Source organism: Cucurbita pepo, chromosome LG16 (assembly GCF_002806865.2).
Source record: "Cucurbita pepo subsp. pepo cultivar mu-cu-16 chromosome LG16, ASM280686v2, whole genome shotgun sequence".
Classification (NCBI taxonomy): domain Eukaryota; kingdom Viridiplantae; phylum Streptophyta; class Magnoliopsida; order Cucurbitales; family Cucurbitaceae; genus Cucurbita; species Cucurbita pepo.
In genome coordinates this window covers 5,398,144-5,425,683 of record NC_036653.1, presented here as the reverse complement: position 1 = coordinate 5,425,683, position 27,540 = coordinate 5,398,144, and the positions used below count along the sequence as shown (strand labels likewise).

The following is a 27,540-nucleotide window of genomic DNA, read 5'->3' as shown; positions in this document are numbered from 1 at the left end:
ACTTCGTAACTCAACTCAACGCCCCGAACGCCAACTAGTAGTTTCTTGTTGTTCGGTAAAAGATTCAAACTTTTTTAGTATATTAAAAAAAAAAAATGACAGATTCAGAGAAAAAAAAAAAGATTATAATAATGGTTCATCTCTGTTTTGTTATTTGGGTTATTTTGTAATGCATTGAAACAAGAGTTTGGGAGGGAAACCGCCATGTGGTAAGCTCAGAGATCTGCACATGGCTTTCCTCTAATTTCTATACAAAAACCCTAATTTCTTCCCCCATTAACAATGGGGTTTTTCTTCCATTTCATACCCATTTCTCCATTTCATCACTTGTTCATAAAGCTTCAAACTTTTTCGATTGAAACCCAAAAAGCTTCAATTTTTTTGGATCTATGAAGCTCAAAATCACATTTGAAGATCAAATGGCTACTCCTATGAAAAACCCATTATCGTTCTTCATTGTTCTTACTTTTTTTCTCCTCTCTTTGGGTTTTTTGGGATTTATAAGATTCTTCTCATCTTTTTTACTTACTTTCACAGCTTTAATTATGTCCATGCTTTATTTTTCAATCTCCAAAACAAACCCATTTCCGCTTCACAAATCTTTACACCAACAACAAGAAGAAGAACAGAAAGAACTAACCTTTCTCTCCTCCGATCACCGGAATTTCTCGTCGGCGTCAGCTCCTACTGTGGATTTGCTGTCGGAAAGTGAATGTGCCGATGATAATTTCACGACCACCGAGGAATCTGAAGTGGAGTGGCCGTTTTTTGACCGGTCAACGGCGAAAAACATTTACCGGTCTGATGATGGTTCCATTTCTGACGAGGAAAGTTTGATTGAAATCGCTCTCCCGACCCGACATTACGTCAGCCATAAGTCCGATGACGACGACGACGACAAAGACGACATGTCGTTTGAGTTTCAAAAGCTGAAGAGGAAGAAGAATCTTGTGGAGCTGTTGGCTGAAATTAACGACATCAACGAGGAGGAGAATTTGATCGAGATCGACATATCGATGGGATCCATTAAATATTCAAGGTTCGAAATTGAAGCTTAAAATAAATAAATAAATAAAAAGTAATTTTGGAGATTTACTGTAAATTTATCTAAATTAGTTTTTTTTTTTTTTNTTTTTTTTTTTTTTTTTTTTTTTTTTTTTTTTTTTTTTTTTTTTTTTTTTTTTTTTGTGTTCATCGCTTTCTTATAAAATCTGGGTTCCTTCTGTTAAAAACTTTGGATACTTTTTTTTTTCTTTTTCCATTAATTAAAAAGCAATCCCTTTATTCTGTTTATAATTTCCTTTTATCTTGATTATAAAGTTGTGGATCGTGCTAAATGTTTTGAATACTTTTCGATATTCTTTAGACGGGGTTTTAATTATGTTTGGAAAGTTTCATTTTTATTATCTCGGACTTTGAAATTTTCTCTCGAACAATTCGTTATAGTAAGATGAAAATCGATCTAACGACTCATGTGTGAAACAAAATTAGAAGGTATATGTTACATCAATTATTATATTGGTAGCAACCTAAGCCCATCGCTAACAATATTATCCGTTTTGACCGTATTTGGTGACTGACTCTGATTGGAGTAGGACTAGAATAGTGAGAATGACAGTAACATATAACATACTAACGCAGACAATATTTGTTAGTAGTAAGCTTCAGAAACTTTGATTCAAACACAGTAGAAGTGGTCAGGTTTTAGGCCCAAAAGTAGAGTTAGGGATGAGGGTTGTCTTGGACCGACCAATGCCTTTTATCTCCGACTTACGAAAAAATTAAATCTACATTTTATAAATATTTAAAATCTATATTTTATGTCAGTTGAATTATACTAAAGTAGGGTGCGTTAGACTTTACCTTAGCTACGGCAAGATCCACTCATCAAAACTATTCATCAACAAATATATAATAATAATAAAAAAAAAGAGTATGTCTTATAATAATTATTCTATTATATTTGACTTTTTAAAATTTATAATTGATTTTAAATTTGTGTCCAAATAAATTAATAATAATTCATTAGGTTAATTAATAAATATAATTAAAAAAAAGGGAAAAAAATAAGAAAAAAAAGAGAGGAAAATAGTTAATTACAAATTCCCATTAATTAGCTTTAATTATTAGCACCACTCTATTGTGTGGTACTATACTGAATTTTTAATTACTCTTTAGTTAGTGGTTTAATATCAACCTTAATTGGAATGAGTTTTTAGTAAATAAACAATTATTTAATATTATTCTAACTCATTATTATTAAATTATTTAATACTTTTGGTTTATTTATGATTTTTTTTTATAATTCAAATATTATTTTATAAATTAAAAGAACACAATTAGTCTTTAGATAATAAACAAAAAAACTAATATAGGAGGCTACTTAAAACAAATACAAGATTATTAACAAATAGTCGCTTGCCACGTAGCAAACTTTACACTGTTAGATCAACGCCGGTCCTCACCCAATCTAACGGTCCAAAGATTTCCACGAAGCTTACTCTTATCGACAAATAAACGGCGAGAAATGAAACACGTGTCGCTCCCGATTACATTATTAGCCCAAACGACCCGTCGGACTCTTAACAACTCCCATTGTGCAGCACCCTTCACCTGTTTTCTTGGAGTGTTTCTTCTCCGGCGGCGACTTTCTCGATTCTCTAATATTCGGAATTCCAATACCGGCTTTACGGCATCCGTACATATTCCGGTAATCCTTGATCGGAAAACAGAACTCTGCAAATATCATTCGTCATCTCTCTATTAATGCAATTTGATTTTCTTCTTGTATCTTCAATTGCAGGATAATCGGGCGTTCTTTTCCGTTCGCGTCGCGGGCGTTGGACTCATCTAGTCTCTGACTATTATCTGATTCTTTTTCAATTCATGACCGAGTTTTCTTTTTCTTCTTTTAATTTCTGAGAATTTCTGGTAGGCGCGGAAGAAGAATTTTGTTGATGATAATCTGTTGTTTGTGATACGATACTGGAATCGTGGTTAGGCGTTTTAGGTCAATACAGCAGAGTTGAGCAATTCGATTTCTCTTCTTCCGTGTTTGTTTCTTTATTCTGTGGGAGAAAGAATCGTATCGGTCAATTTTTATAGCGAAAAGTGGAAAGGATTCCGTCTGTATTCTTTCCGTAACCTAAATTGATAATTGAAGAAATTTGTTGGCATTGTTCTTGTGAGAATGGATCGGGAGGAGAAAAGGTTCGTATCGTAGCTATACATCGTTGAAATCAAGTCTACTTTGAAAGCCCTAGGAGGAGGAAGTGGTTGAGATTGTGAAATTAGTGTAAGAGGCGTTTGGAAATGGCGGAATCGGATAACGAATCGGGAGGGCACAACAGCAACGCGAACAGCGAGTTGTCTGCGAAGGAGCAGGACAGATTCTTGCCGATAGCGAACGTGAGCAGGATCATGAAGAAGGCGTTACCAGCAAACGCGAAGATCTCAAAAGATGCAAAAGAAACGGTACAAGAGTGCGTGTCGGAGTTTATAAGCTTCATAACAGGAGAGGCATCGGACAAGTGCCAGAGAGAGAAGAGGAAGACAATCAACGGCGACGATTTGCTGTGGGCCATGACGACGCTAGGATTCGAAGAGTATGTGGAACCGCTCAAGACTTATCTGCAAAAGTACAGAGAATTGGAAGGGGAAAAGAGCACTATGGGGAGACAGGGGGAGAAAGACGGTAGTGGTGGTGGTGGTGGGCCCAGCGGCAGTGGTGCTAGTGGTGGAGTCAACTCTAGTACTGGTGGTGGTGGTGTTGGCGGCGGTGGATTTAACGGAGTGGGTGGAATGTATGGTGGGATGATGATGATGGGGCATCATCAGGGAGGCGTTTATGGCAGTGGTGGTGGATATCATCACATGGGAATCGGCGGAGGGAAGGAAGGAAATAGTGGTTCCGGGTAGTGGAGGCGGCGGCGGTGGTGGTGTCGTGGGACTGCTGCAAGGTCAAGCTAAGTGGCTGGTAGTTGGAACCTTTTAAAGGTTCTCTTAAAACTTTAGGGCATCATTGATGGATGACATTTTTAGGAAGCTGATAATAATTTTTCCCCCTCTCATTTCAGGTCTTTCTCTGGTCATTGTGAAAGTTGTGGAAAAACTACTTTATGGGTCTCTGTCAAATTTTCTCTATTTTTTTCTTTTTCTCTTTGTAATTTGTGAATCTTTTGTGTAAGAGGGATGTGATAATACGCTGCTTTTGTACAAGAGTAACCTCCGGCCCAATTATGCAAAATACACAGCCCTATCTCGCCTCCTTCTCGGCCCATATTGATTCTCCAAGCCCAACCCCAAGCCCATCAACTTTTCGGTGCCCAAGTGTCCGATGTCACTGGGATTTCCTTCTCTTGTTTTAACTTGAGCCCATATCTTTTGGATCGGATCGATGAAGTGATCCATTTTCCATATACTGTGTTCGAGTTGCCGCAGCCGCCGGAGTCGCCGGAGTTGTAGACGGTGGTTGTCGAGTGGTACCAATGGTGCGGCTGCCAGGACTTGCAGCCGGAGAGGAGCGTTAATCAATGTTGTTTAGCTTCTTGAGCTCTGAACTCCCGTAGCCGAACCGAAGGTAGTAAGTTAAATAATGAGTTGAGCTTATTAGACGAACTCGACTCTCCACAAGGGTATGATATTGTCCACTTTGAGTATAAGTCTCATGGCTCTGTTTTGTGCTTCTCCAAAATACTTCATACCAATGGAGAGAGTATTATTGGTTTATAAACTCATGATTTTTTCTCCTCGAACAAAGCATGCCTCCCCTTAATCGAGGCTCGACTCCTTTAGAGTCTTAGTCATTTTTTACTGCCTTCGAGGAGGCTTGACTCTTTTTTCTTTTGAAGCCCTTTGTTTGACATTTGAGGATACACTATTGACACGACTAAGTTTAGGGCATGACTCTGATACCATGTTAGACGAACACGACTCTTCACAATGGTATGATATTGTCCACTTTGAGCATAAGTTTTCATGGCTTTGCTTTGGGCTTCCCAAGAGGCCTCATACATACCAAGGGAGAGAGTATTCTTAAATGAGCGGGATTTTCATCATCCAACACAGTAGATTTAGATTTAAGAATTTCGGTCGGTTAAAATCGAACATTTAAACTATTAATTTTAAAATAGAAGCTTCCTATTTTATTTTTTTAATAATATTAATCCACTTAAGTTAATTTTTTTTTTATTATTATTATTTATGGATTCAACCAAAGTAAAGGATTATTTTTAAAAGAAATAAAGATTTAAAAAGAAAAAACTAAAAATAATGGATATTTAAAATATTTGTTTGAAATTAAACGATATTAATGAGAATTTAGATAAAAAAAACAAAGTAATAACTTAATTTTTCATGACTTTATACAAACCTTCCAAAATTATGCATTGCCTTTCATGGACACAGATTAGCCCCACCCGGCACCCGTGCCGGCTCGCCTGGAATCACGGATTCATAGATGCCCACGACGGCTCCATTCCCAATTGGAAAAACGTTTTCTCCATGCTTTCTGTTTTCGTCAATAATGCCTCAATCCGCTCAACTACCATCTGCTGTGAAAAGAAATCAGAGTAGCAGTGAAGTTTCAATGGACTCCACCAGTGATCAACTCCAATACGCACCAAGAAACTTAGAGGTCAGTTCGAACCCTACAGATTTTCCTTTCTGTTTTTGTCGTTAACCCATTTGATTATTAGACGCTCCCACCTGTTTTTAGTAGCTTGGACGCCGAGAATTCGAAACAACAGTGACACCCAGCACGTTTCCATCACATCTTTCTTGTTTTTTTCTTCCGTCTGCTAGAAACGTCTTACTTAACATTGCCCAAGTTTACTACATTTCCATATTTTTCTCTCAACCCCCAATTCGAGTTTAGATACATTGCTGTTCTAATCTGGGTCAGTTTCTGCTTGCTTCTGTTGATTTCTACTGATTTTTTTGGTATATTCACTCAATTTCGACTTGGGGTCTCTTTATTTTCTCGCAGAATTGCAGTGTGTGCTGAGTTCTGTTTATGGAATCATTGAAACAATTGAATGTTTGATCAAAAGAACAACATGTTCTAACAAAAGTAGTAAACGGAGATTCTTATTTTGGTGTTCCGTTCTTCTCTCGTGTTTTCTATTTGTTTTTGGATTTTAAACACGGGAGGTAGCGAATATATCACTTTGATTCTCTGTTTTTATCCCTAAACCAGAGATTTCCCCATCGTTTGCATGATATTTAAACCTTCAGTTCTTTAATAGAAAAGGGTTTTGTGATTAGTCAGCTGACCGTAGCTGGAGTTTCAGTTTCTTTGATTTCTGACCATTATTTTGCTAGAATGCTTTGAGCATCCAAGAACTCTGTAATCCCAAAGAACAAATTCGCTTGTTTTTATGCCTTTTGTCTTTATATTTACGCTCCAGCTTACTCCATTTGACAAGCTAGAGATGGCTATTGACCATAATTTTCGTTTTCCTATTTTCAGGCACTATACTTGGATGGCGGCAACACTGGCTTCCCACAGCTGTTATCGCCGCGAAGCGAGGTTAAATGAGGGGAAAGGGAAACAAGGCTATGATCTATGTTTTTCAAGATCAATTTCACTTCATACATTCAATAAGATTGAGAGATCAATTTGGAGTCCTCCAAGTTCTCAACATTTCAGTGTTCGAAATGAAATGCAACAGAATACATCGCCCCCGAGGTTAAGAACTAATGGAAGAGCTGTTAAGATGGTACCTATAAATGAAGTAGTGAAAAAGAGAGCTGTATCTGCCAATAAAGTGGAGAACATAAACGGTAAAAAGCAAGTTATCAACGGGGCAAACGGTAAAAAGCGCAGCTCGTCTCTGCCATTGGTTAAGAGAACAAATGTTACAGACTCAAAGAAGCTCCCACCAATTGAGGGTCTTAAGGTTTTGCCCTCAGACGAGGGTTTCAGTTGGGCTAATGAAAATTATAACTCTTTCCAAAGGAGTATCGATGTTTGGAGTTTCGTCATTTCCTTACGGGTTCGTGTTTTCTTAGAAAATACAAAATGGACGTATGCTGGAGGCTTTGAAGATAAGCAGGTTAAATACTTTCCTCTAGTCATAGTTATGTTCTGCACTACCTCACTTTTTGTTAGTTTTTCTGTTTCTAGACTAGAACGTTGTATTTTTCTTTAATTTGATCGTCACACTTCCCATCCAGAAAAAAAGAAGGAAAAAGACTGCCTCTTGGTTGCGGGAGCGTGTGCTGCAGCTCGGCCCCACTTTTATAAAGCTTGGACAGCTCTCCTCAACAAGATCAGATCTGTTTCCACGTGAGTATGTGGACGAGCTTGCTAAGTTACAGGTATCTCATTGGTATTACTATCTTAATCGAGTTCCTGAACGCCTATAGCCTCACGCTCACGGGGATGTTCAGATATTGAGATTACAGTATGGTTGATGTCTCTGCTGAAGATTTTTGTTTCTGACAATGTATAATTAGGATAAAGTCCCTGCATTCTCTTCAAAGAAAGCAAGAGGGTTCATTGAGAGTGAACTGGGCGCCCCCATCGATACATTGTTCAAAGAATTCGAGGACCGTCCTATTGCTGCTGCAAGTCTTGGCCAGGTGCTCGTTTCATTTCAATTTAAAAGAAACATGCAAAAAGTGAAAGTTACTTGCATTTAGATCAAGTCTAGTTCTTTCTTACATATATATCTCTACTTGTACGCATTCACCATTGATTCGGATAATATCGTCTTTAGGTCCATCGAGCAATACTGCATAACGGAGAGAGGGTGATCGTAAAAGTTCAAAGACCTGGTCTCAAGAAGCTCTTCGACATTGATCTACGTAAGAATTGATTTTTAATGTGGTTCCTTGGGGATAGAACAAGCTAGTTAATACTTTTGAACTGATTCGACCGACGCCGCTGCTTATTTTGGATATGTTTGGTCATAGAATCTTATAACTTTGTGATTGGCCATATGACCTGGAAAGTTAGTGTTGATTAGGTTCTGGTTTGTTAAGTTTGAGACGTTTCATCGACGTTACATATTGAGTTATACTGTTGTTTATACTCCATCAACAGGGAATTTGAAGCTAATTGCAGAGTATTTTCAAAGAAGTGAAACCTTTGGTGGTGCTTCAAGAGACTGGATTGGTATCTATGAAGAATGTGCTACGTAAGTAGTTGATATCATTCACAGCTATCTTTCATTGTTATAAAATGAAATGTTTTTATTGGAGGCCGCACATCTGTTTGAGTGCATTTGGTTCTGTAACATATTCTTAAATATAAGGACAATATTATTTCGGAATGGCTAAGATAAGACAATTTATGGCCCTGTGCTTAGTGGTTCGTGACAACGAATGTAAATAATAAATAGTTTAGAGAGAGTAGGTTCAAATCACAGTGGTCATGCTAACTAAATGTAGTTGGGTCAAACAGTTGTCTCGTGAGAACGGTCAAGGTGCATGCAATTACTTATAAGATCGAAGATATGACCATCACGATAATTATCCTCCAAACAATAGCTTCTTCCATTTTAGCTGGACTTGATGACTATTCATGTTTCGTTATTCGCACCTGCTAAGAAGATGACCCCATGTCAATGTTCATCATGAATTGTTTGTGTATAAACGACGTGTCGATTTTCTTGATTAAACGAGGTTGATTATGACGTTTCCATTAATTTTTGACTCATGATCTGTTTCCTGGTTGCAGGATTTTGTATCAAGAAATTGACTACATAAATGAAGGCAAAAACGCTGATAGATTTCGCAGGGATTTTCGTAATATAAAGTGGGTTCGAGTACCTGTACGTCCCTTCATCCAGAACACGAAGTATTTTTTTCGATTCTTATCTAAGAGAACTAAAATTTGCTAAATAATCTATAAAGTCAACCTACAAACCTTGTCTAAATAAGCTTCCTTTTCCTATATTTCTTTATTATTATTGTTTTTCTAAAGCACTCTTTTTTTTAGCTCGTCTTTTGGGACTACACAGCTTTGAAGGTTTTGACTTTAGAGTATGTACCAGGTTTGACTCCGAGCAACACGTTTTTTCAATAATACATTACAATCTACATTATGGCTGACCCCGAGCAATGCGTTCTTTCAATAATACATTACAATCTACATTATAGCATGCTGCAGTGTTACTTGAAAACGACATCGCTATCTTATGTACAGGGGTTAAGATAAACCAGCTGAATGTTCTAGATTCACGTGGCTTTAATCGCTCTCGAATTTCATCACATGCCATTGAAGCTTACTTAATTCAGGTCAGGGCTGTCAGTCGGATTTAATGATGTTTTGTTTTTTGCACGTCTTCCACGTTAAGAGTCGATTAATTAGAGGACCGTCCCCTATTAATTAAGTGATGTACTTCTCTAATCTTTCAGATACTGAAGACTGGTTTCTTTCATGCTGATCCTCATCCGGGAAATCTTGCTATTGATGTGGATGAAGCAATCATATATTATGATTTTGGTATGATGGGGGAAATCAAATCCTTCACTAGAGAGCGGCTGCTTGACCTGTTCTATGCGGTTTATGAGAAAGATGCAAAAAAGGTTTACATTTCTTTAATATCAAATGATTTTGACTTTTCTGCTGTCCTATCTTGTTACCAACATCTTTACTGGCAAACCGCTCGGTGTCCGGCTCTGATACCATTTGTAATAGCCGAGCCCACCGCTAGCCGATATTGTCCTCTTTGGGCTTCCCCTCAAAGTTTTTAAAACGCCCTGCTAGGAGGAGGTTTCCCCACCCTTATAAAGAATGTTTCGTTCCTTTCTCCAATCGATGTGGGATCTCACAATCCACCCTCCTTTGGGGTCCAGCGTCCTTGCAGGCACACCGCCCGATATCTGGCTCTGATACCATTTATATCAACCAAGCCCACCGCTAGCAGATATTGTCCTCTTTAGGCCTTTTTAAAACGCGTCTAGGGAGGTTTCTACACCCTTATAAAAAAATGTTTCGTTCCTCTCTCCAACCGACGTGGGATCTTACCATTATAGTAAAAGGGATGCAAACCATACTTATATCATGTGATTTGAGTAATCCAAATGCTGCAAATTGGTTGATGCATCTGTTGTTATGGTATTACTTTTGCTAACAATGGCACAACAATGCAGGTTATGCAAAGGCTCATCGATCTCGAAGCACTTCAGCCGACAGGAGACATGTCATCGGTATTCACCGTATAGATTGAATATAAATCTCGAACTATTTTTTTTATGGTCCACCATTTTGAAAATTCTGTATTTAGGTGAGGAGATCCATTCAATTCTTCTTGGACAATCTATTGAGCCAGTCACCAGACCAGCAGCAGACTCTAGCAGCAATCGGCGAGGTACGTGAACATTCGGTTTAGCAAATGCCAAATGCTTGTTTCTGTCACATTTCGTATCGTCTTTTATAAACTCGAGCGTGGGCGTGTGGCAGGATTTATTTGCAATAGCTCAAGATCAACCTTTTCGATTCCCTTCCACCTTTACCTTTGTCTTGAGGGCATTTTCTACCCTTGAAGGTTCATCTCACTCTCTTATGCTTTAATACTGAAGTTGAAACCATTGTTTCATATTTTCAAAAGAATGACCAAATTCGACTAGACAAAGCGTCTTCTCTCAACTGAGGAATCAAATGTTGTTTCAGGTATAGGCTACATGCTCGACCCAGATTTTTCGTTCGTGAAGATCGCTGCACCATATGCACAGGTTCGTTGTGTCGTTTTTGAATAATTTTAGTTTATAGTGTTATCAAATGATCCATTCACTGTTCTTTTGGTTATCCATGAAGGTTTTTCTAGTTATGTCTGTAAAAACTGAGATGTGCAGGAGCTTTTAGAGTTAAAAAAGGAGCGAAGCGGAACACAACTTGTGCAGGAGATAAGAAAACAAGCCAATGATGTACATAACTTTCTTTGAATTTTGTCTCTATAGAGTGCAACTTCTTACAAAATACTGTTTCAGGCAAGAACATCCACCATTTCCATGCCATACAGAGTCCAAAAAATAGAGGAATTCGTACAACAGCTCGAGTCGGGGGACTTAAAGCTTCGAGTCCGAGTGCTAGAGGTACATATTTAATACGAGATCCTTGAATTAACTATGATTTCACTTCTGAAAACTCTGCAATATTCCATTCTTAGTCTGAAAGAGCAGCAAGGAAAGCAACAGTACTTCAGATGACAACGATGTACACCGTGATGGGCGGTACCCTTTTGAACCTCGGTATCACCTTGATCTCTCAAGGCAACCAAGCTGTTGCAGGTGGATCGTTCGTCGGAGCAGGTGAGTTCTTTTTCAATGGCGTAAGTTCAGTTTTGAAGTTCAAATTTCACCTCGACTGCTCGTGAAATGCAGGAGTTTTTATGGTGCTCGTTGTTCGTGGTATGCGAAGGGTTAAATGGCTTGACAAATTAGAGAAAATGATCTGAGTTTTGACCCTCGAAACGTCGTCAACTTTTTCGTATATATTCAATAACCATTCATTAGAAACTCTGCTACACAATCCATACAAGAAGCACGTAAGTATAGAAGTCTTTTTTCTCTATTTATTTGTTAGAGCAAAAGCTTATTTAGATGACAGAAAAACAAGGCAGTTTAGAGAAGAAGCTGCTGGTGTATACCTGGTTTAGTCCTTACAACAATGACCTTCATTATAAATGAATTGTATTCTTTACAGTATATTTGATCCGATCCAGGACAGTTACGTGTTGTGGGCTTAGGCTGTTACGATTACGTGTTACAAATCGTAATCGGTATTAAATATTGAATCATATTAATGATAGGCACCATTGGAGGCCCGCACGAGTTGTGGGATGTTCTCCATGTTAAGGAGGGGGCCTGATTTAGGTGCATAAATGTGTATGGCAACATTTGTGCATTATGTTGGCTGGTTGGTTTGTAGACAGTTTGATTGGCTTGCTGGGTTGGCCTGTCGGGCCGAGACGTTTTCTTTCGGAATGTGCAGTGTATGGGTCAAGGCTTGTCGGAACCTCTAAAATAAATATATATTGTTTTACTCTAACGCGTAGGAATATATAGTCCTCATTCAATTATAATTTAAATTATAGGCAAATATAGCTTCGTTTTTTTGTATTAAATCTTTCAAAATGCTTCGATTAGCTTCAAATGCTCGATGTCTACAACACGAACAAATAAGGAGATAAGATCAATAATTTACTTCATAATCGTGCAATCATTATACTAAGAACCTAAGCCCACCATTAGTAAATATTATTCGCGGTAGCCCGTTACATAACTTGACCATTTGTAACCGCCTAAACCCATCGTTAGTAAATATTGTCTGTTTTGGTGTATTACATAACTTGGTTATGGTATCATTTGTAATAGCTCAAGCCCACAGTTTCGTAATTGATTATGATATCATTTGTAACAATTCATACTCACCACAATTAAATATTGTTCACGTTAATCCGTTATGTATAGCCGTAAAAAACGTCTATATTGAGAAATTTCCATACTCATATTTGAAAACTTTGAAACGTGATGAAAGAAAGTGAGAATAAAAAGGAAATATTCGAAGTGAGAAAGAGGTTGAATTTAAAAGTTCTTGTCTTTCATTCATCGTCTGGGCGTTGGCGATTGGGATTTGAACAGCTGGAAGTAGCAGACACCGTTAAACGTCCTTCGAAGCTGCGTAGACCAAGGGCCCCGCTTTCCACTTCTATAATATCCCATTACCCAACTCCTTCTCTTGTCCTACTCCCACGCCCCCTCTTCTCTCTCAATCAACCATACACTCCTTTACCTTCAAAATCCATCATCGCTACCATCTTCTCGTCGAACCCCACTCATGGCGGTAAGAAATCCACTCACACCCAGATTTCTTTCATCGCTAATCTCTCTTAACGTGCCCCAGATTTTGATTTCAGGGCTTGTTCGTTCTTGGGTTCGAGCTTTTTTATTTGATTGTTAAAGGGGTTTTGAAATATTGGAGGGTTTTATGAAATGAATCTGGTTCTTCTGGTTCTGTATTTAGTACCTTTGTTGATTGCTTTTGCCCTTGTGCCCACACCCACTTTCTTTGTTGTTGAAGTGTTTACAAGGGTTTAGCCCTTTCTGCATGGTTTTTTTAGTTTGCTAATTTTAGATGGGCTTTTCACTTGATCAGTCTTCTTAAACGTTTATGCTGTAGAAAAATTTGGAGGGTTCTTGTTTCTTTGGCATTCTATGACAAATATGTGTAAATTACAGACAAACACGAAATCCCAACATATATCGTCTGATTTGGTGTTGAAGTTGAGCTCTGGATGTTTTTTTTTTGTTTGTTTCCTATGATCTGCCAAATGTCCTACAGCTAGTTGATAGTCTCAGTTAAGAATTATCGAGGATTAGATGAAATCTCATGTACGGTTCTATCGAGTGCGTTGTATTTAGGTTGGTAAGCTTTGTATGAATGTTGAATCTAACTTCCTTGGATGATCTGAAGTGTTGCTTCATGAAGGCTTTCATTTTCTCCTCTGTCTTTACCATGTTCTACAGAAGTTTTTCTAGATGTTTCTGATATTCGATTGGGCTATTCTCGATCGTTTCGAGATTGTCTCGCCATTGGGTTGGCTCTTCATATCATGAGGTTGGGTAGCTGCAAGGTGTTGGTTAATTTAGGGAATCCGCTTTTATTATAAATCTTGATGGACAGCTGATGAGTTTTCTGTATGTCTGTTTTTGTTTTGGATAAGAGAGGATTTATTGAATTGTAACCATGTTCTTCCATCGGTAAAGATATAGATGTAATAGCCCAACCGCACTGCTAGCAGATGTGGGATCTCACAATTCACCACCCCCTAGGCTCAATGTCCTTACCGACACACTGCCTCGTGTTCACCCCCTTTTGGGGCTCAACCTCCTCGCTGGCACATCGCTTAGTGTCTGCCTCTGATACTATTTGTAATAGTCCAGGCCCACTGTTAGCAGATATTGTCGTCTTTGGGCATTTCCTTTCGGGTTTTCCCTCAAGATTTCTAAAACGCATCTACTTGGGAGAGATTTCTGCACCTTTATAAAGAATGTTTCATTCTCCTCCCCAACCGATGTGAGATCTCACAATAGACGTTAGACCAACCCAAGAAGAGGGGAGAAGATCTCAACCTTCATACCTTTGTTACTTATTTGACTGTTCTTACTTAGATTCTTACTTCCCTTGTGCCTCAATATTGAAGCACCTTACTCAATTAGCTGCAACTAAGTATACATTTATACTATATTGCCATGAAATGACTGCCATCCTTGAGTTTGTTGATTCTTCAGGAAAAAGGCAGTAGCAGTCCGTTGCCGAAGTTCGGCGAATGGGATGTGAACGACCCTGCATCTGCTGAGGGATTCACAGTAATCTTTAATAAAGCCAGGAATGAGAAAAAGGCTGGTGGCATGCCTGACTCTCCAGCAAAGGATGACCCAACATATAAGAATGGTTCTGTTCTTGGAAAGCCTCAACCTGTAAGTTCTTTGCAGCCAAATGCTATTGAATCTCTTCGTTTAGTTTTGTGAGTACTGGGGATCAGAAACTATGCTTGTGAGATAAATTTAATGTGGGATCCCACGTTGGTGGGAGAGGGGAAGGAAACATTCCTTATAAGGGTGTGAAAACCTCTCCCTAGAAGACGTGTTCTAAAACCGTAAGGCTGATGACGATACGTAACGGGCCAAAGCGGATAATAATGGCTAGCAGTGGGCTTGGGCTGTTACAAATGGTATCAAAGCCAGACATTGGGTGGTGTGATAATGAGGACGTTGGGCCCTCAAAAGGGGTGGATTGTGAGATCCCACATTGGTTGAAGAAGGGAACGAAATATTTCTTATAAGGATGTGGAAACCTCTCCCTAGCAAACGCGTTTTAAAACCGTGAGGCTCATGGCGATACGTAACGGGTTAAAGCGGACAATATCTACTAGCGGTGAGCTTGAGTTGTTACAAATGGTATCAGAGCCAGACACTAAGCGGTGTGCTAGTGAGGACGCTGGGTTCCTAAGGGGATGGATTACGAGATCCCACATCGGTTGGAAAGGGGAACGAAGCATTCCTTATAAGGGTGCGAAAACCTCTGCCTAGTAGATGAGTTTTAAAACCTTGAGGGGAAGCCTAGAAGGGAAAGCCTAAAGAGGACAATATCTATTAGCGGTGGACTTGGGCAGCTACATTTAAATGACCAAATTCTCTCGTTTTGGCACCTAAACCTTTTGCATTTACGGTTTATTTAGTGTAAATTATTAGTGATAGAGCCATTGTTGTAAATACACAAATATACCAGGTTGTTCAAACACCTTTCCATCCATATATTACAAGTAGAACACTGCTATTTTCTCATGATTTCAAGTTGGGATTTGCAGAAAAAATGGTTTTGCTGCTTGCAAGCTGCAGAATCGTGAGGCTTTTCGGATCGATGAACGGAGTTCAGCAGAATCAACACACTGACTTTATCTCTTGAAGATTGAAGCTGCTGCATTTAGAATGTGTTTATGGATAATGCTGAACTCCTTGGGGTTTGGGGATGAAGATGATTAATCATCATTGTGTTGTTATGTTGTTCCTTCTGCATAAATGGCAACTATTAGAGATTGTTGCTTATCATCTTCCCTCCTCTCCCTGCTGCCCTCTTGTTGTGAAATGATGCTCTCATCCTCTTTCTTCACACTTTTTCTTGCCTTAATGATTTCAAATGTCTCTCTTTCTCTGTGATCTTAAACTTTATGCTAAGGCTTGTTCATATCCTCCCTCCATCCTAACAATTTTTCTCTTAAAATCTCAAAAACTTTGTGTTCATCGCATTTTAGTTTATTTTATTGGTTCATTTAGAGTGAAAAGTGGAAATTTAACTAACAAAATGTGAGATCTCACATCGATCGATTGAAGATGTGAGCGAAACGTTCTTTATTTGGGTGTGGAAACCTCTCTCTAGGAGAGCGTTTTGAAACCGTGAGGTTGACGGCGATATGTAATGGGCAAAAGTGGACAATATCTACTAGTGGTGGGCTTGAGTTGTTACAAAGGGTGTTAGAGCCAAACACTAGGTAGTGTGTCAGCGAGGACACCGAGCTCCCAACGGGAATGAATTCTGAGATCCTATATCGGTTGGAGAGAGGAGCAAAGCTTCCCTTACAAGGGTGTGGAAACCCCTCATAGGAGATTAAAATCATGAGGTTTAGAGGAGCAAAGCTTCCCTTACAAGGGTGTGGAAACCCCTCATAGGAGATTAAAATCATGAGGTTTACGGCGATATATAAAGGGCAAAAACGGACAATATCGGCTTCCAAGTGTTTATAAACAATTATTTTATTCTTAGAAAGTCGATAAAAAATAGAGTATTATTTAAAAGAAAATTTCATAAATTTTGTAGCTTCACAAATTCAGAAGCAGCAGAAGGAGTGAAAGAATTGGCTCTCAGTCAGAAATGAATGTGTGGTTCGACACTTGTTTTTCTATAATCAAGTTCAAGTCGGCCATGAATTGGTGACGGAAAAAGCTTCGGATTCTTATGTTTCTTCATCCGCTCCCGCCACCGTTCTAAAACCCACAAAACTTGTCGCCAATTCCTAGTAAGAATCCAAATTCAAACATGTTAACCAATATCAATCTTATCTCCTGCAACGCTTTCTCACCGTCTCCTCCTTCAAGATTCTCAAAGCTTGGAATTCTCCATAAAACCCAAACTCGAAACCCCCAAATCATCCCCTTCAAGTATTCTACATCGGTCTGCCCCGGCATCAACACCCGTCGAGATTCAAGCTACAGAAAAGTGGGTCTGCTCCAAAAATGGCGGAGTGCATCGGGAACTCAGAATGCGGGTGACCCAGTTGGGGAAAAAGCGACGCCGGTGGAAAGTGAGCGCGGCGGTAGCAGCGGCGGCGGGAATGGTGGGGAGGGAAGAGACTGGACGACTTCGATTTTACTGTTTGTTTTGTGGGCTGGTCTTATGTTTTATGTGTTCATTCTCGCTCCAAATCAGACTCCGGTAATTACTTGATTGCCTTCTTCTTGTCTGTATGTTTGCTGTAATGCATATGCATCAAATGCTTATATGTTTGCCTGAATATTTGCAGTCAACGGACTTGTATTTCTTGAAGAAGCTTCTGAACTTGAAAAATGACGATGGTTTCAAAATGAATGAAGTGCTTGTCTCCCTTTGGTATATTATGGGGTTGTGGCCCCTTATCTACAGCATGCTGCTGCTTCCTTCTGGTAGAAGGTACCTTCATCTTCTTCCCCCAAATTTGGAATTCATTCATTCTGAGAATGTTTGAGCTACTGAGTTGATTGAACGCTTAAGCCTTTTATTTCCATGTCCAGCTTTTGGAGTTGATAATGAGTATCATAGATTGTAGTTGGGTAGCCTACATGTTAAGTGATTCAAGCTTTTTTCTCCAATGGAGTGTTCATCTGTCAGATCTCACATTGGTTGGAGAGTAGAACGAAGCATTCCTTATAAGGGTGTGGAAACATCTCCCTAGTAGACGCGTTTTAAAACCTTGAGGGTAAGCTCTTGAAGGGAAAGTCGAAAGAGACAATGTTTGCTAGTGGTGGGCTTGTGTTGTTACAAATGGTATTAGAGCTAGACACCGGACAGTGTGCCAGCGAGAATGCTGGGCTCTTGTGAGATCCCACATCGGTTGGAGAGGGAAACGAAGAATTTCTTATAAGGGTGTGCAAACCTCTCCCTAGTAGATGCGTTTTAAAATCTTGAGGGGAAACCCGTAAAGGGAAAACCCAAAGAAGATAATATCTGTTAGCGGTGGGCTTGTGTTGTTACAAATGGTATTAGAGCTAGACACCGGGCAGTGTGCTAGCGAGGATGTTGGGCTCCAAGGGGAGTGGATTGTGAGATCCCACATTGGCTGGAGAGGGGAACGAAGAATTCCTTATAAGGGTGTGCAAATCCCCTAATAGACGCGTTTTAAAATCTTGAGGGGAAGCCCTTAAAAGGGAAAACCCAAAAAGGACNGGTGTGGAAACATCTCCCTAGTAGACGCGTTTTAAAACCTTGAGGGTAAGCTCTTGAAGGGAAAGTCGAAAGAGACAATGTTTGCTAGTGGTGGGCTTGTGTTGTTACAAATGGTATTAGAGCTAGACACCGGACAGTGTGCCAGCGAGAATGCTGGGCTCTTGTGAGATCCCACATCGGTTGGAGAGGGAAACGAAGAATTTCTTATAAGGGTGTGCAAACCTCTCCCTAGTAGATGCGTTTTAAAATCTTGAGGGGAAACCCGTAAAGGGAAAACCCAAAGAAGATAATATCTGTTAGCGGTGGGCTTGTGTTGTTACAAATGGTATTAGAGCTAGACACCGGGCAGTGTGCTAGCGAGGATGTTGGGCTCCAAGGGGAGTGGATTGTGAGATCCCACATTGGCTGGAGAGGGGAACGAAGAATTCCTTATAAGGGTGTGCAAATCCCCTAATAGACGCGTTTTAAAATCTTGAGGGGAAGCCCTTAAAAGGGAAAACCCAAAAAGGACAATATCTGTTAGCGGTGGGCTTGTGTTGTTACAAATGGTATCAGAGCCAGACGCCGAACGGTGTGTCAGCGAGGATGCTGGGCCCCAAGGGGGTAGATTCTGAGATTGCACATCAGTTGGAGAAAGGAACGAAGCATTCTTTATAAGCATGTGAAAACCTTTCCCTAGTAGACGTGTTTTAAAACCTTGAGGGGAAGCCCTTGAAGGGGAAGCCCTTGAAGGGAAAACCCAAAGAGGACAATATCGACTAGCGGTGCATTTAGGCCGTTACATCGTCGGCCTCAATGCATTGTGTGGTTAGCTTTAATCTGATGGTTACATGCAGCATAAATAGATTTTGGGCTTCCAGTTCAATTCAAATTGCATCATAGTGACATAATTTCTTGCAAGTGCAGTTCAAATAGCAATGTTCCTGTCTGGCCTTTCCTAGGACTGTCTTTCTTTTTGGGTGCTTATGGTCTTCTTCCATATTTTGTACTTTGGAAGCCGCCGCCGCCTCCCGTTGAGGAAGATGAGCTCGAGAGATGGCCTTTGAATTTTCTCGAGTCGAAATTTACTGCTGGGGTATGGAAAATTCTTCCCCTTACCATGAATGTATCTGGAAGAAGATTGTGATGGTGCTCTCTTTATCTTTACCGTTGGCATAGCCAAATATTATTTTCAGAACAATCTCATGTTGAAACTAGTTTTGAAGAAACGTTGTAGACAGTAGCATAGCCACAATCTTTTCTGAAATCTGATCCTTTCTTCACAATAAAAGTATCATCATGTGAGATCCCCACGTCGATTGGAGAGGGGAACGAAACATTTCTTATAAGGGTGTGGAAACCTCTCTCTAATGAACGCGTTTTAAAATCTTGAGGGGAATCCCGGAAGGGAAAGCCCAAAAAGGACAATATCTGTTAGCAGTGGGCTTGAGTTGGTACAAATGGTATCAGAGCTAGAAACCGGGCGGAGTGCCAACGAAGACGTTGAGCTCTCATGGGGATAGATTGTGAGATCCCATGTTGGTTGGAGAGGAGAACGAAACATTCCTTATAAGAGTGTGGAAACCTCTCCCAACGGTCTCAAGGGGGGGTAGATTGTGAGATCCTATGTTGGTTGGAGAGGGGAACGAAACATTTCTTATAAGAGTGTGGAAACCTCTCCCCAACGGATGCGTTTTAAAACCTTGAAGGGAAGTTCGGAAGGGAAAGCCCAAAGAGGACAATATTTGCTAGCGGTGGGCTTGGGCTGGTACAAATGGTATTAGAACCAGACACCGAACAGTGTGCAAGCGAGGACGCTGGGCTCCCAAAGGGGGTGGATTGTGATATCCCACATCGGTTGGAGAGGGGTACGAAACATTCCTTATAAGGGTGTGGAAACCTCTCCCTAATGGACACGTTTTAGAACCTTGAGAAGAAGCCCAGAAAGGAAAGCCCAAAGAGGACAATATCTGCTAGCGGTGGGCTTGAGCGGTTACACATCACTATTTTGCCCCAGCCGTTGGATTAAAAATGAAAATTAACCAGGTTGGAATCAGATAACATTTGCTGCAGGACTAGGCTTATTATTCTATGCTGGATTAGCTGGTGAGAGTGCGTGGAAGGAATTCTATCAGTACTTCAGAGAAAGCAGATTTGTAAGTCTAGCAGTTTGTTTTTGGCATACTGTTATAGTTTTTTGCACCATGTCTTCATGTCTGTGGTGGGTACTCGCTATCTCGCGCTACCTATCGATTGTGTCGTTAAAACGCTTGATTTCTAGACTAGTTGAAGAACATTTTCTTGCTGCTGCTACTCCTGGAATCTGATTGATGATCAATAGTTTTGGTGTTTAGATATTTATATGAACTTTCTATCATTGAAACGTCATATAGCCTAACCTCAATCTCGAAACATTGTTGATGCAGATCCATGCTACGAGCATTGATTTCATGCTGTTATCTTCATTTGCTCCATTTTGGGTTTACAATGACATGTCTGCTCGAAAATGGTTCGATTACCATCTTGTTCTAATCCTTCTTCCTTATTCAATTCTACGTTAGCCTTTTGGACATTAATGTTTCATATCATTGCAATGAACTCATTTCAGGTATGACCAAGGTTCTTGGCTTCTTCCATTTTCGTTGGTGCCGTTCTTGGGTCCTGCCTTGTATCTTGTCCTACGACCAATGCCAACGACGACTCCCGTTCCACTCGACCGTGCTGCTTCTGAACCGAAATGATCTTGGAAAAGTGAACTGCAAAAAGGAAACTTGGCTGTAATGGTGGAAAGTAGCTTCCAGGTAAAGGGAGAAGTTTTGTACTTACACACACGGTAGATTAGGAAACAGGGACGTGAAATGATTTGTGTTGTTATGTTATTATGTTTATGGCACAATATATTATTCTTCCAACAAGGTTGATGTTGGCCATTCCATCCCTTGTAATTATAGCATATATTGTTCGGTTTGGCTTGCTACGTATCGCTGTCAGTCTCACGATTTTAAAACGTCTGCTAGGGAGAGGTTTCCACACCCTTATAAGAAATGTTTCGTTCTTATTTCTAACCGACGTGGGATCTCACAATCCACTCCCTTGAGGGCCAACGTCCTCGCTAGCACAGTGCCCACCGTCTAACTCTGACACCATTTGCAACAACCAGAACTCACTACTAATAGATATTGTCTGTTTCAGTTTGCTATATACCGCAGTTATTCTCATGGATTTAAAACACGTATGTTAGGGAGGAGTTTCTATACACTTATAATAATACTCCGATGCTCTCTTCAACTGATGTGAGATCTCACAATCCACCCCCTCAAGGACCTAGCATCCTCGTTGGTACACTGTTTGGTGTCTAGCTTTGAATAGTCCAAGTCTACTGTTAACAGATATTGTCGGTGTTTTGGTCTCTTACGTATCGTCATCAACCTCGTGATTAAAAACATGAATTTTAGAACACCTCATCTACTTAATTAATATTATTATAATCGAAACAATTCGAACATCTGAATTCTTAATATCTTAATCAATAAAATAAAATAAATTCGTAAGTTAATATTCTTATTATAAGAATTTGGTATTTCATATCCCAAAAAAAATGTTAATAAATATAATAGGGGAGAGACTGAGAGTGAACGGGCGAGAGTTTCAGAGAGAGTGTGGCGTCGGAAGAGGATGAAGCAAGAGGGGAGAGAAGAGCAGGAAGATGAGATCGTGTTCGACAGAGACTCAGAGACTTCGAATCATAAGAAGCAGATTTTGATCTTTCAGCTTTCTCAAAGGCTAATCCATGGCGACCTTCTCTCCCGAATCGAAGCTGCCAAAGATTTGAGGAAGCTCGCCCGTAAGTCTTCCCCCAAGTCCCGCTCCAACCTCGGCGCTTCCAGTCTGATTCAACCCCTTGTTTGCATGCTTCTCTCTCCCAATCTTGATGCCCGTGAAGCCTCTCTTCTTGCCCTCCTCAATCTCGCTTCCCGCAACGAACGGTTTGTCCATCTCCTTCCATTTCTTCTCGCGCTAGTGTTTGATTTACATGCCCGTAGTTGTTCTAATTTACTCATGATTTCGAGCTGCCTGGTTATTAATCTCTGTTTTTTTTCCCTTGGTTTTATTTTGCTATTTCAAAATCCTTTCACTCGACTGTTCGTTCATGACCTTTTGTAGAAATCCATTTAGTTGTATAAAATCAAGGCCTCACAGCACAAACCTGATTTATACTCTGATACTGAACTTCTCGTCTTTTCTATTTCCCCTTTAATTTCTTGCCCAGGAAATTTTGATATAGATGCAGTAAGCAGCAGCGAGCTTGATTTTGATTTTAGAATGCCGTTCTTGACACCTTAGTTTTGTATTCAGGATTTACTAGTCCAGTTGGAAGGATGAGTAGAAGGATGAGTAGACTCTGTTGAAGATTGTTGGGAGAGGAGTCCCACGTTGGTTGATTAAGAAGTTGATCATAAGTTTGTAAGTAAGGAATACATCTCCATTGACATGGGGCCTTTTGGGGAAACCAAAAGCAAAGTCATGAGAGCTAATGCTCAAAGTGGATAATATCATACCATTGTGGAGGTCTGTGATTCCTAACATGGTATCAGAACCATGCCCTTAATTTAACCATGTCAATAGAGTCCTCAAATGTCGAACAAAGGGACTCATGTGTCAAACAAAGGGTGTACTTTGTTCGAGGATTCAGAGAAGGAGTCGAACCTCGATTAAGGGGAGACTGTTTGAGGGCTCCATAGGCCTTAGGAGAGGCTCTGTAGTGTACTTTGTTCGAGGGGAGGGGTGTTGAGGATTGTTGGGAGAGTTGTCCCACATCGACTAATTAAGGGGTTGATCATGAGTTTATAAGTAAGAAATACATCTCCATTGGTATGAGACTTTTTGGGAAAACCAAAAGCAAAGCCATGAGAGCTAATGCTCAAAGTAGATAATGTCATACCATTGTGGAGGTTCGTGATCCCTAACAGATTGTTCACTCGCTTGTTAAACTTATTCCCAGGGCGATGAAAGTTATGAACGTTGTTATTTTGTAGTTGGGATCAAACCATCAACATTAAGAATGGTAAGGAGTATTTTATCCTCTGAGCTATACCCGGATTTTCGTTAGGACGTGCATGTTTAGACTTAAGGTTTCGTTTGCTTAGATTTCAATTGCTACATTTTGTAGATTTGGTCGGACAAATTTCGTCAAGACTTTTATTCTCTCTCATGTAACTTGTGTTATTAGAAGGAAGAACCATTTGGGGGCTATGGCTTCTAAATTAATCATAAGAACTCTTGTTCGGGCTATGGCTTCTAAATTAATCATAAGAACTCTTGTTCGGGCTATGGCTTCTAAATTAATCATAAGAACTCTTGCCGAACATGCTAATTGAATAGGCAGTTATATGAGTTATAGGTCATAAGCTGATTCTCTTCTTAGCTTCAGTTTTATGACTCATACAGCTGAATCTACCACATTGTTTCACATCATTCCTATTATTTCTTTACTATCAGGAACAAGATAAAAATAGTTGCAGCTGGTGCTATTCCCCCGCTTCTAGAGCTGCTGAAATTCCAAAACCTTAGTTTGAGGGAACTAGCCACTGCAGCAATCCTGACCTTGTCGGCTGCTGCTTCGAATAAACCGGTCATCTTGTCAGCTGGTGCAACATCTCTTCTGGTTCAGATTCTCATTTCTGGAAGTGTTCAGGCTAAAGTTGATGCAGTGACAGCTCTATACTATTTATCTGCTTGCACTGAACACGAGAATTGCCCCATGATGCTTGATCCAGGAGCAGTTGCCCCTCTAATTGATCTCCTCAAAGAATGCAAGAAGCATTCGAAGTTTGCCGAAAAAACTACATCCCTCCTTCAGATCATTTCGAACTCAGATGAAGGGCGAACTGCAATCTCCAATTCAGATGGTGGCATACTAACTTTAGTACAGACAGTTGAAGATGGATCTCTTGTGAGCACAGAGAATGCAGTGGGAGTTTTGCTTTCCATGTGCCAGAGTTGCCGTGAGACATACCGCGAACCCATCTTGAAAGAAGGTGCAATCCCTGGCCTTTTGAGACTCACAGTAGAGGGCACAGCTGAAGCACAAGATAGAGCTCGCAGGCTTCTGGATTTGCTTAGAGATTCTCCTCAGGAAAAGAGAATGAGCTCAACAGATCTGGAGAGAATTGCTTACAAAATCGCTGCTGAAGTTGACGGCGTAGGACAAGCACTCGAAACTGCCAAAAGATTAATGCAGGAAATGGTTCAGAGGAGATTAAACACTGCATAAACCGCTCGCTCGCTCCGTTTTGTACATCTTCTTCTTATTCTTCTGAGGCGATTTCTTTATGCTTACCTTCAAGCCATTTGCACTTTGGGAACATTTCTTGGATGCTTTTTTTGGTCGAACCCTTTATTTCAGAAGAATTGTAGGTTATGTTGAGGATTGTTTCGGAAGAATCGTAGGTTATATTGAGGATTGTTGGGAGAGGAGTCACACGTTGGCTAATTAAGAGGAAGATCATGGGTTTATAAGTAAGGAATACTATCTTTATTGGTACGAGGTCGGTTGAGGAAATCAAAGGCAAAGTCAAGAGAGTTTATGTTCAAAGTGAATAGGATCATATTATTGTTGAGAGTCGTGGTTGAGTCATGCTTTTAACTTAGACATGTCAATAGAATCCTTAAGTGTTAAACAAAGAGTATACTTTGTTACCCTTTGTTCAAAGGCCAACAATATCATACCATTGCCTAATAGAGTATTACCCAATTACAAGACAAAACACACATAATCGGTAAGAGAAAGCTCGACTCATACCTTCTCTCAACTTTTAACAATAAAAGACAGAAAAAAAAAAATCTTATTGGCCTTACTAGTCCAACTTATAGTACGACAAGTTCACGAGCTTCAAAAATGAAATAAGATTCTCACCTAGTAAAAAATAACCCATATATTTTTTGGTACATCAATCAATCACGACAGTTATGACGGTGACAATTATAATGTTTCATAAATGTGATATAAAAAAATAGTTTATAAATGTGGATAAGACACTTACGGCTATCATTGAATATAATTATTAAAATATAGAAGTATAATGAAATTTCTCATTAACAATAGATAAAGATGCATAACTTTTTGTACTATTATTCCAATCGTACTGTTCTATGCATAACTTTTTGCACTGTTATTCCAATCGTACTGTTTTATGCATAACTTTTTGCACTGTTATTCCAATCGTACTGTTCTATGCATAATTTTTTGCACTGTTATTCCAATCGTACTGTTCTATGCATAATTTTTTGCACTGTTATTCCAATCGTACTGATCTTCTAAAACTAGATATGGTTGAACTGAATAACCCGATCTATTATAAATATAAAAAATAAAAAATTTAGACAGCTACTAATTTAAAAGAATTTTTCTTTTAATATTTTTTTAAATAAAATGAAAAAAATGTAAGAGGTGTTTTTTTTTTTTTTTTTTTTTTTATTGGGGCGGAAGAAAACGTTTGAGCCTGTAAATAAATTGAAGGCATGGGAAGCTTTTCTGGTACCTTTAAGCAATCGCCGCCGGCCGCCCATCGTCTCCCCGCCGGAATCATCGCTCGACGTGAAGAAAAGTTGAACAATTCGAAAGTCGATGAACAGAAGAACAATATATAATACATCCTTCTTCTTCAATCGCGAAGAACCTCCACTTGAAAGTGAAAGGATTTGGCCCACGCCTTCCCCCAAAAGTCAGACTCCACAGACCTTCACCTCCAATAATTTAATGGCGGAATCGACGACTTAATCTTCCTCTTCACTCCTTCAATCTCTTATAAACTCTGCTCTCTCCTTCAATCTCCTTTCAATCACAGCACCGCCATGTTAGGTTTAATTTTTCTCAATTCGCGTATTGGACTCGCCATCATTTTCTTCAACACTTTCGTATGGATCCCGTTGTTTCGTGTCAAGGAAGCGATTCTCGGTGTCGCTAGTGTTTTCCGCCTCGCTTCCTTGCCAGAAATGGACAGCTCCCGCGGCGGAACTCTGCTGGTGAGAAGATACGAAGAGTTGCAGAGGAGCGATGATCGAACGGAAGAGGAGGAGATGTGCTCCATCTGTTTGACGGAATTCGCGAGAGAAGATTCCGTGTGCAAATTGCCGGACTGTGCGCACGTTTTTCACTTCGATTGCATCGAGAAATGGCATGAGAGGAATCGCTTCACTTGTCCTCTCTGTAGATGCTTCTTCAACATCGAGAAACACCATGAGAGGAAGCTCCGCTTCGTTGTTCCAGATAATCCTTCCTCCCTATATTATTTCTTGCAGTGATTTCTTCTTTTCTTTCGTTTCATATCGATTGTTCTACTGTATATTGCTTTCGGATTTCCAGTTCTTTTGTGTAAAAATCTTTGTTCTCTGAACTTCGGAACGGATTTCTCTGTAAATGCAACGATTTCCTTTCCGGGAAGGTTAACCAGAAAATCAAGGAACGGTTCTTCCTGGGATTGAAATTATTTGGAAATTCTTCTGGAACTCTTGTTCATTAATAATCAGTATCATCTATGCTTTAAATTTTGTAATATTTTTCATTTTTTGGAGTACGATTTATGATGTAAATTATCATAAAATATGAAAATTTCAAAATGATTTGGATTGAATGATGAATGAGGATAAAAACAATTAAGGGGAAGATACGTCATCTATGAGTTTTTAGTATAGTTTCAAAATAACACTTTTTTCGGTGGACTTTCGGATAATTCTTTCGTGTAGCTCGAAAAGGAAATACATCTTTAGTATTGTCAAATGAATGTATTTGTAGGAAAGTCTCGTAGTGGCTGATCCCCAAAAAAATGGAAAAAGATTGAAAATCGCCAACAATTGGTCGAACGGGAAGAATAGGAAATAAAAGAGTTTTTTCCATATTGAAACACAACATTGGATAAGAGACGTCTTTGTTCATTCATCGGCATTACCGACCAATCTAGGCTCTTCGAGAGTAAATAATAGGATAGGCCATAGCCTTTACTTTCTATTGTTCTTGTCGGTACAGTGAATAAGAAAGAATCAGCTATTTAAAAAACCTTACTCGGGTAAGAGTAAACGAGTTTTTTAAAGCCTATAGACATAAAATTTCGACAAGAAAGGAGCGAGACCTTGTTTACAATTCAATCAGGTTCGAAATTTAACTCAAATTTGGGAACCGAACTCATTTTCTCTTTAGATTAATGCATAGATGATCTAATAAGACCTCTTATATTATTATTAAGACTTTTTTTTAAAAAAAAATTATTCAGACTTAATTATATAATTTGTTTCAAATGTCAATGCATGAACTCAATTTCTCAAACCCTAATAAAAGCCATCGCCCTCTAAATTGACCAATTCAAGTGGATGTACAAATGTTGGTAATTTTATGATTAATTATTTGTTCATTGGATTAGATTAGTTGCAAAATATGATTAAATATACCAATGAACACAGAGATTATAAATTAATTATGAGTCTAATTTATAATTTAATAAAGTAATTGAAACTATATTTTTCAAGCCTTATATTTATTTTCTCCCTCTCCAAATATTTTAAGAAGCAAATATATTAAATTTCTTGTGAAAAAAGCAACCTAATGACTTCCTTTTCATTGTGATTCCTATAAGAAT

The 27,540-nt window shown here is 39.3% G+C and overlaps 7 protein-coding genes across 8 annotated transcripts; all 7 read left to right on the top strand.

Moving 5' to 3' along the window:
• Positions 1-201: 201 nt before the first annotated feature.
• Positions 202-1,058, top strand: LOC111777891. Its single transcript, XM_023657622.1, has one exon. It carries the CDS (start codon positions 390-392, stop codon positions 1,056-1,058), a length of 669 nt encoding a protein of 222 aa, XP_023513390.1. The 5' UTR covers positions 202-389.
• Positions 1,059-2,436: 1,378 nt separating this feature from the next.
• LOC111777892 (nuclear transcription factor Y subunit B-3-like) lies at positions 2,437-4,222 on the top strand. The gene is made up of 2 exons (XM_023657623.1): positions 2,437-2,710; positions 2,804-4,222. Exon 2 carries the CDS (start codon positions 3,313-3,315, stop codon positions 3,916-3,918), a length of 606 nt encoding a protein of 201 aa, XP_023513391.1. The 5' UTR covers positions 2,437-2,710; positions 2,804-3,312; the 3' UTR covers positions 3,919-4,222.
• A 1,549-nt stretch (positions 4,223-5,771) lies between these two features.
• LOC111777813 (protein ACTIVITY OF BC1 COMPLEX KINASE 7, chloroplastic-like) lies at positions 5,772-11,665 on the top strand. Of its 2 annotated transcripts, XM_023657532.1 has the most exons (18): positions 5,784-5,897; positions 6,470-7,055; positions 7,177-7,320; positions 7,459-7,584; positions 7,722-7,809; positions 8,048-8,141; positions 8,684-8,777; positions 8,945-8,999; positions 9,152-9,243; positions 9,364-9,534; positions 10,102-10,158; positions 10,236-10,319; positions 10,412-10,496; positions 10,622-10,683; positions 10,804-10,875; positions 10,939-11,043; positions 11,118-11,259; positions 11,332-11,665. In XM_023657532.1, the coding sequence occupies exons 2-18, from the start codon at positions 6,483-6,485 to the stop codon at positions 11,403-11,405; spliced, it is 2,118 nt and encodes a 705-aa protein (XP_023513300.1). In that variant the 5' UTR covers positions 5,784-5,897; positions 6,470-6,482; the 3' UTR covers positions 11,406-11,665. The 2 variants fall into 2 exon arrangements, 1 of the variants encoding a protein (XP_023513300.1); XR_002812419.1 differs by lacking the exons at positions 11,118-11,259; positions 11,332-11,665 and having other exon boundaries at positions 5,772-5,897; positions 10,766-10,875; positions 10,939-10,975.
• A 992-nt stretch (positions 11,666-12,657) lies between these two features.
• LOC111777462 (RPM1-interacting protein 4-like) lies at positions 12,658-15,699 on the top strand. Its single transcript, XM_023657084.1, has 3 exons — positions 12,658-12,793; positions 14,242-14,430; positions 15,321-15,699. The coding sequence occupies exons 1-3, from the start codon at positions 12,788-12,790 to the stop codon at positions 15,357-15,359; spliced, it is 234 nt and encodes a 77-aa protein (XP_023512852.1). The 5' UTR covers positions 12,658-12,787; the 3' UTR covers positions 15,360-15,699.
• A 631-nt stretch (positions 15,700-16,330) lies between these two features.
• On the top strand, positions 16,331-20,861 carry LOC111776784. The gene is made up of 6 exons (XM_023656146.1): positions 16,331-16,942; positions 17,031-17,176; positions 18,836-19,004; positions 19,966-20,064; positions 20,335-20,417; positions 20,517-20,861. The coding sequence occupies exons 1-6, from the start codon at positions 16,547-16,549 to the stop codon at positions 20,647-20,649; spliced, it is 1,026 nt and encodes a 341-aa protein (XP_023511914.1). The 5' UTR covers positions 16,331-16,546; the 3' UTR covers positions 20,650-20,861.
• Positions 20,862-21,531: 670 nt separating this feature from the next.
• On the top strand, positions 21,532-24,340 carry LOC111776724 (U-box domain-containing protein 45). Its single transcript, XM_023656052.1, has 2 exons — positions 21,532-21,894; positions 23,408-24,340. Exons 1-2 carry the CDS (start codon positions 21,584-21,586, stop codon positions 24,180-24,182), a joined length of 1,086 nt encoding a protein of 361 aa, XP_023511820.1. The 5' UTR covers positions 21,532-21,583; the 3' UTR covers positions 24,183-24,340.
• A 1,422-nt stretch (positions 24,341-25,762) lies between these two features.
• LOC111777036 (RING-H2 finger protein ATL18-like) lies at positions 25,763-26,212 on the top strand. Its single transcript, XM_023656480.1, has one exon. It carries the CDS (start codon positions 25,763-25,765, stop codon positions 26,210-26,212), a length of 450 nt encoding a protein of 149 aa, XP_023512248.1.
• Positions 26,213-27,540: the final 1,328 nt, after the last annotated feature.

Excerpts from the sequence above, each read along its gene's own strand:
- LOC111777813 (XM_023657532.1), top strand. The coding sequence starts at position 6,483 with ATGGCGGCAACACTGGCTTCCCACAGCTGTTATCGCCGCGAAGCGAGG. Across the intron at positions 9,535-10,101 it reads ATGAGAAAGATGCAAAAAAG|GTTATGCAAAGGCTCATCGA; the intron begins GTTTACATTTCT and ends ACAACAATGCAG. Across the intron at positions 11,260-11,331 it reads TGGATCGTTCGTCGGAGCAG|GAGTTTTTATGGTGCTCGTT; the intron begins GTGAGTTCTTTT and ends CGTGAAATGCAG.
- LOC111777036 (XM_023656480.1), top strand. The coding sequence starts at position 25,763 with ATGTTAGGTTTAATTTTTCTCAATTCGCGTATTGGACTCGCCATCATT.
- LOC111777462 (XM_023657084.1), top strand. Across the intron at positions 14,431-15,320 it reads TTCTTGGAAAGCCTCAACCT|AAAAAATGGTTTTGCTGCTT; the intron begins GTAAGTTCTTTG and ends TGGGATTTGCAG.
- LOC111776724 (XM_023656052.1), top strand. The coding sequence starts at position 21,584 with ATGAAGCAAGAGGGGAGAGAAGAGCAGGAAGATGAGATCGTGTTCGAC. Across the intron at positions 21,895-23,407 it reads CTCGCTTCCCGCAACGAACG|GAACAAGATAAAAATAGTTG; the intron begins GTTTGTCCATCT and ends CTTTACTATCAG.
- LOC111777891 (XM_023657622.1), top strand. The coding sequence starts at position 390 with ATGAAGCTCAAAATCACATTTGAAGATCAAATGGCTACTCCTATGAAA.
- LOC111777892 (XM_023657623.1), top strand. The coding sequence starts at position 3,313 with ATGGCGGAATCGGATAACGAATCGGGAGGGCACAACAGCAACGCGAAC.
- LOC111776784 (XM_023656146.1), top strand. The coding sequence starts at position 16,547 with ATGTTAACCAATATCAATCTTATCTCCTGCAACGCTTTCTCACCGTCT. Across the intron at positions 16,943-17,030 it reads TCGCTCCAAATCAGACTCCG|TCAACGGACTTGTATTTCTT; the intron begins GTAATTACTTGA and ends GAATATTTGCAG. Across the intron at positions 20,065-20,334 it reads ACTTCAGAGAAAGCAGATTT|ATCCATGCTACGAGCATTGA; the intron begins GTAAGTCTAGCA and ends TTGTTGATGCAG.